Source organism: Centruroides sculpturatus, unplaced genomic scaffold (genome assembly GCF_000671375.1).
Source record: "Centruroides sculpturatus isolate CEXI.00-Female unplaced genomic scaffold, Cexi_2.0 scaffold293, whole genome shotgun sequence".
Classification (NCBI taxonomy): Eukaryota; Metazoa; Arthropoda; class Arachnida; order Scorpiones; family Buthidae; genus Centruroides; species Centruroides sculpturatus.
In genome coordinates, this window is record NW_019384893.1 from 65,590 (window position 1) to 72,617 (window position 7,028).

At 23.8% G+C, this 7,028-nt stretch overlaps 1 protein-coding gene across 1 annotated transcript in view; it reads right to left on the reverse strand.

The window, feature by feature from the left end:
* Positions 1-862: 862 nt before the first annotated feature.
* The window catches only part of LOC111631329 (C-Maf-inducing protein-like), a 79,799-nt gene continuing 73,633 nt past the window's right edge, over positions 863-7,028 (reverse strand). Inside the window, exons 17-19 of the mRNA XM_023375552.1 lie at positions 2,127-2,232; positions 1,327-1,397; positions 863-1,101 (exon numbers count right to left, since the gene is read on the reverse strand). Coding sequence (XP_023231320.1) covers positions 1,048-1,101; positions 1,327-1,397; positions 2,127-2,232 — 231 coding nt within the window. The 3' untranslated portion in view covers positions 863-1,047. The remainder of the gene's footprint in view (positions 1,102-1,326; positions 1,398-2,126; positions 2,233-7,028) is intronic.

Here is a 7,028-nt window from a genome sequence, read left to right on the forward strand (position 1 = left end):
GATGTCTGTGACATTTGATTAAAGTTTATCATAGCACTGTATCTACATAAGAATTTTAAATAATTAACATTTATCTTTTTCCACACAATATATATTTATCATAATTTATACAGATCAAATAATAATTTTACAAGTAGAAAATTTGTCTATAATGATTCATTTCTTATTTTCATACACATTTTAAAACATAATTTTATATATTCATATGCTTAAAATTTTCAATTTATTCTATCAATTTACTAACAAGTTTTTGTTTATGAGTGACCTGCAACCAAGACTGAAAAGCCTAATATTGAAACACAAAAACCAAGTGAAACTAAAGTTAAAATGAATATTTATGAAAAATAAAAAGTTGTCTTGTTAAACATCTAAAGAATAAAATTTTAAATATGTTTAAAATTTAAATGCAGAATAATGACTAGATATATTTCAAAATGATGATATTACACTAATTTTGATTTTTATAAATATTATATTTATAAATGAACATGATATGCTTATTCTATAGAAAATAAAATAAAATAAAACTATTAATAAAAATAAATGCTTATATATTATTATTTGTTTTAAATAATTATGTTCAGTAATTCATTAACTTAAAACTGATTTTCATATGATAAATTCATCTGGTTATTACAAGTGCTTTTAAATAATAAAAAAACATAATAAATATAATTTTTAACATTAATTATAATAATTAGAATAACAAATTCATATGAAACTTTACAGTAAAGAAGATTATTTATAATTTATAATGATTTAACAATACTTCTGTCATGAAGTCTTCAATTCTACAATATGTATCTCAGATAGAGTTGACTGGATATGCTTTTATTAATGAAAAAATCATGTCTTAGATGAATTTTTTTTTCAGTCACTTGTCCAGCAAGTCAATGAAGATGAATATGATAAATATTTATAGAAATGTTAAACTTTTGTCAATGAGATGAGATGACACAAAAAAGGAATGTTGTCAGTCAATTAAACTGTAGCAGCTAATGAATATACTTGCAGTCTTAATTAAAAACAGAATATTTTCTTATTTCATCACCAGGCATCTGTGTAACATATATCGTATTCCTCTAACAACGGCAGATTTTGCTAAAATAAAATTTTAAAAAACCTTTATAAGATTCTATGATATATATTTTTTTCATATAAATAAATTCTGAAATTCACATTTCAGAAAATACAAAACATTTTTAACGTAACTAAACATTAATTTTTAAACTAAATTATTATTCATACAGTAGTTAGCACATTTCAAAAATTTGCCAGAAGTAATAATTAATTTTAAAAATTAATTTAAAGATATTATGTACTAACCTTCAATCCTTCAAATGTGTGTGCTGATAAACCTGTGCTATTCAGATTGAGTTTTCTTAAACCTTTCATTGCTAAAACAAAAGTAAAATAAATTTATTTCAAAACAATTTACAGATTGTAATAAATAAATATTAATCAATAATAATAAAAAATGCTACTGGATAAATGATAAGAATCTAAATTATCTATCAAATTTTTGAGAAAATTGTAAAAAAGTATAAAAATGAAACTTCATTTAACTATTCTTCAGTAGTTTATATTTGTAACTGTTGCAATAATACAACTATTGAAAAAATGTTACACTAAAAAATATAGTTTTATTTTTCATACATGTTTATAATTATTTTACAATTATTCTTTATAAACTAAATTTATGATATAAACTTATTCTTTGCTATTCATTTATGCTATTACATTTATTTTTTTGCAATGTCAAATTTAAGTAAGGAATAAATTATAGATCAAAACAGAAAATTATACAAGATATCAGCATTTCTCTACTTGTTTTATTAAAGAAATTTGCTATAGGTAATATAAACATTACTTCAAAAAAAATCAGGAGAATGTTAAGTCATTATGCAGTCTTCTTATATTAATTTGTTATTTCATTAATTTTAAAACAAAATTGAATTCCAATATGTTTCTCAGTAAATTTGATATTCTAAAATTTAACAAGATAAGAGTTTATAAATGGATAAATTATATTAAATAAATCATACCGAACTTCTATTAAAATGATTTTGTTTACCTTCTTTTGATTATCTTATATATTAATATTTCTAAAATAATGTTGTGTTTACCTGATAATGAAATTAATCCTTTATCTGTAACAGGTGTTTCACATAAATTCAGAACTTGAAGTTGGTGCAAATGTTCAGATATTAATTGTAATCCTGAATCACCAAACTAAAAATTCAAAATTAAATTAATAATTACATTAAAATGTAATAAGGATAATAGTTTAACTTATAGAACAAAATTTTTCATATATATTTAAAATGTTCAAAGTTTTTGATAATACAGTGTGTGATCAGTTAACGAACATAATCTGTTTCAAGACTTTGTTCGCTATCCGAATTGTTCATTAACCGATTGTCGATTTACCATAGGTTTTTATGGGAATTTGATTAATTCATTCTGGAGACCCCCCAAAATAAAAAAATATATATTTTCTTATTATGTTTATTTATATGTAATAATAAAAATACATACATACACAATCTTGCATTTTTATTAGTCAATGTTTTTTCTGTTTGTAGGGGTTAAAGAATCTGGCTAATGTCAATTGCTTTTCTCTTTTTCAAGATTTTTCAGAAGTAATTAATAGCATAGTAATTGTAGAGATCCCTAAGCCTATTAATCTCAACCTGGTTTGGATTCTCTTTCAGAAGAAAACATATCTCACCGAGTTTCTTGATGTTCTTCATTCAAGAGTTCTTGGCATTCTTCTGTTGTCAGATCCGTTTCAGGTTCCATTCAGCTCTTCAATGTTCTTTATTTCTCAGATATGATTTTTGTTACTCCTTAAGCTGCTTGAGTCTTCTTGATAATACAGTATCTTTCTTAGATAAGAATGAACTGCAGTCTACTGTGAACCTGTTCAAACCATACTGCCCAGCAACAACAGACATCAGACATCTGCCCACCCTCTACTTTCGCTATTATACTCTCACCTTTTGAAAATAAAAACCGATGCAAAACTTAACGAGTGTCTGACCGACAGTCTCACAAATACTATAAAAAACTGTTTCTGTCAGAAAAATAAAAGGCTGGAATTACAAGAGATAGTTTCAAAGTTCGGAGGAATACTATCCGATTTGAGTGTCAATGAGTTATATACCGAGTTGAATGTTGATATCAACGTCTCCCGCGCTCCAAAAAGTTTTGAATTGTTGTCTGAAGACACGGGAAGACCAATCGGTATTCATTATTTTATGTCGCTTCTTATTGTGTTTGTTCTGTGAGGTGTTCGTTATCTGATCATATGTTCATTGTCTGAACATAAAAATCTTTAGCGAAAGTGTTCATTATCTGATTTGTTCGTTAACTGATCACTCACTATATTATCAAAAACTTTTATGTAGTATCCACAGATAATTTATCTCATTATATGGCTGAGGAATAGACTAAATTATTTTTAAATTTGTTAAATTAAAATTATATGTTTAACAATGTTTTGGTCATAAATGTTTGCATTTGTTTTTAATAATTCCTGTTAAAATCACAGGCAGAGCAAATGTAGCCATTATGGTTAATGGCATTATATTTAATTAAACTTAACTGAGAAAAATAAAAATTTTCAATTATGAAATTTTCATTAGCAGAATAAATATGATATATATTAATTTTCTTTAAAGTTTCAAATATATATATATAAAAATTAATTTAATATATGAAATTTAGTTTATTCTAAAATCATATTTAACAAGTTTTGAATATTTACTTGTCAAAACCGTGTTGTCGTCTTCTTGTTTTGTTTGGTTCAAATGTCATGACTTGGTGAATTTATTGACACTTAGCAAATAATTTCATCATCAACTTTTAATGAAGAGGGATGAAAGCCCAAAACACGTATCTTTATGGATTAAAAGGTGATGATGAAATTATCTGCCAAGTGTCAATATATTCACCAAGTCATGACATTGAATAAAGCAAAACAAGTTTTGAATAGTTAACAAAAATTCTTTTTCTGAGAATCTGAAATTTTGCTATTTCAACATCTTCAAAACAACTTATCTTTGTTTTCAACATTATATTTAACCACTCAAATTCTTGAACAAAATTATAACAGATGATTAAATGAATTGTTTAAGAGTTTTTCAACTAAAATTCAAATACTTTCATTTTCTTTAGAATTCATATATAAAATTTCATTTTTATAAAAATGCTTATTATATCATATTACACAATCCTGATCCAGAAGATTTATGTAAAATAGGAGAGTGGCATCACTACCTAATTGCATATTTATAAAGGTAAAATTTTAAAAAAAACCTGTCTGTTAGTGTTATAAAAGCTTTAATATTAGCAATAAAGCAATAAAAAAACTCATTGATTAATATAAGAATAAATATTACCATGTACTGGTACATCCATGAATTTTGCTTTTATCTAAAATTTATATTTAAGTTCAATATTTTTAGATATTTTTTCTTTATAATTTTTAAAACTTTCTATTCATAGAAATGTCATTTGTATTCTATTTAAAAGTTTTAATTTCAAGTGATTAAAAAATTTATAAAACTTTTAGTGAAAGTATTAACAGTTTTTAAATAATCTATTCTTAAATTAAAATTTTGAATGTGTCTGAAAATGGAGCCAAGTTTCTCCAAAAATATTAAATAAGTTTCAAATTTGTAAAAGGACTGTTTTTATTTTGATAAGTAAATTATATAGAAGGATATATGCAGTTTTATAAACTTGAAAATCTATTATTAAAAGAATAAAAACTAAAGTTTTTGATTTTTCTATTAGTCCTTGTTAGACTTGTGAGAAATATATTCTATCATCAAAAATGTCTTGTGAATATAATTTAAAAAAAATACTTTATTGATTTTATTCATTCAATGCACAAATGTTATCTTTTGGTTGCTGAATAAATGTTGTAATCCACTATTTTCACAGTAGGCTGCAGATTATTATTATTATATAATATTCTACAACCTATTGTGACAATCTACAACATCGAAATTGTTATTCAGTTATGGCAATTTCAATAATCAATTTAGTTTAACAAATAGTGATTATTAATTATTGACCTATTTTATTGTGGGTCGAATACATTATTTTACTTGTTTAATACTTTACATTAAAGCTATTCTACATTCTTTTTTCAAATATATCAAAGAAAAAAACATAAAAATTTGAACTGTTATCATCTGTGAGAATTTCATATAATTAAATTAAATTAATTAGTAAAATGATATAAACTTTTCAGTTTGCTACATATTTTCATTTTATAATATTTTATGTTACATTATGTAAAGCTAATGATGTGATATTATTATATCACACATTCCAGATAATAATCTAAAAGTGACAATTACAATTTGTTATCGATGATTTTGAAGGTATTTGTAAGTCATACATAGGTTTTTCTAGATCAGCCTATTAATTAATTTTTCAATGACAAAATCTGTATTAAGTTACAAATTATAAACAACAGAATATTGTGTAATTCAGACTGTTTGATAAACAATGAATATACATTCAACTATATAAGAAACCTATTAATATTACTAAAATATTTATCTTAAATATCTTATTACTCATATGAAAATTAAAGTTTAATGATTATTGATAGTAGAGCAATATTTTCATCATTTATAACTTTCAGAATTATTTGGAATAAAACCTTAATTATTCAGAAAAATAAAGCTTTGGGATTTTAATTATTATAAAATAGAAAAAACATTGAAATAATTATTTCGCAAAACTTATAAACTTTGATAGAGTGGCTATTGTTACACAGTATATGTCAAGTTACAATTTATTTGTTGTATTTAGTTCAGTGAGACATTTATATGTCATGAAAAAATAAATAAATCAGAATATCAAAAAAAATCACTCAAATAGTTTTGCTTGCATTTGTTTCCTTGTTTGCAGCCTAACTAATAATTAGTTTTTTTTTATTATAACTAATTAATGAAATGAATATAACATACATTATAATAATTAAATTGAATTTTCATCAAAAATGAATAATCGTGTGAAAATATTATATACATAGACTAAAATTATAAAAGTTTTAAGTAAATCTAACAATTAACTCAAAAATATTTAGTCAAATGTATAATTCTTTCTAAAACCATAACATACTTTTGCAAATTTTGTTGATAGAATTTTTTATTGAAATTAATAAAGAATATACTATTCAAAAACCTTTTAAACTGCAGCCAAATTTATTATCAATTTATAAGGTTTTTGAGTATATCCTTGTTACGATATGCAGTCTAGGAAGAGATGAAATTAATAAATCAAATTTTAAATAAATTATAAAATTTGTATATTTAATTTGAGGAATAATGAATAAATTGAAATATAAATTATAATTTTATAATAAATAAGATATATGTATATATCTCATTTATTCAAAGTTGTTACTGTTATTTTGAAATTTCTGCTGGCAAAGTAAAATGCAACACCATGTAGGACTCTAGATATTGTAGGTGTTGCATTTTACTTGTCCAGCAGTGTATATTATATACAGTAGAGCATCGATTATCCGAATCAATTGGGGACTACTGGAGTTGTTCAGAAAATCGATTTTTCGTATAACCAATTATGTACGAAAAAAATATATTAACCTATCCTGTGTTTAAATTTGTTCAAATCCTGGCACATCCTTAAATACCCTTTCATGGTTGCACCAGTGCTGCCAGCTAAAACACACACCAACAAAAATAATATTGAAGTAGTCCAAGACATAACCAAAGATTGTAGTGCCACAGTACTAGCAGAAATTATAATTTGCAAACTAAAAAGCTTTCGGTTAATTGATGTTTTGGTTGATCAATATTCAGATAATCGATGCTCTACTGTATATATGTTACAGTCAAAACCTGTTTTTAGTTAGAACGCGTTTTAACTAGTTGAAACTAGTTTATACTAAATGTCTTTGTTAAAACCCGTTTTGTCTAGTTGAAACTAGTTTATACTGAATGTCTTTGTTAAAACCCGTTTTGTCTAGTTGAAACTAGTTT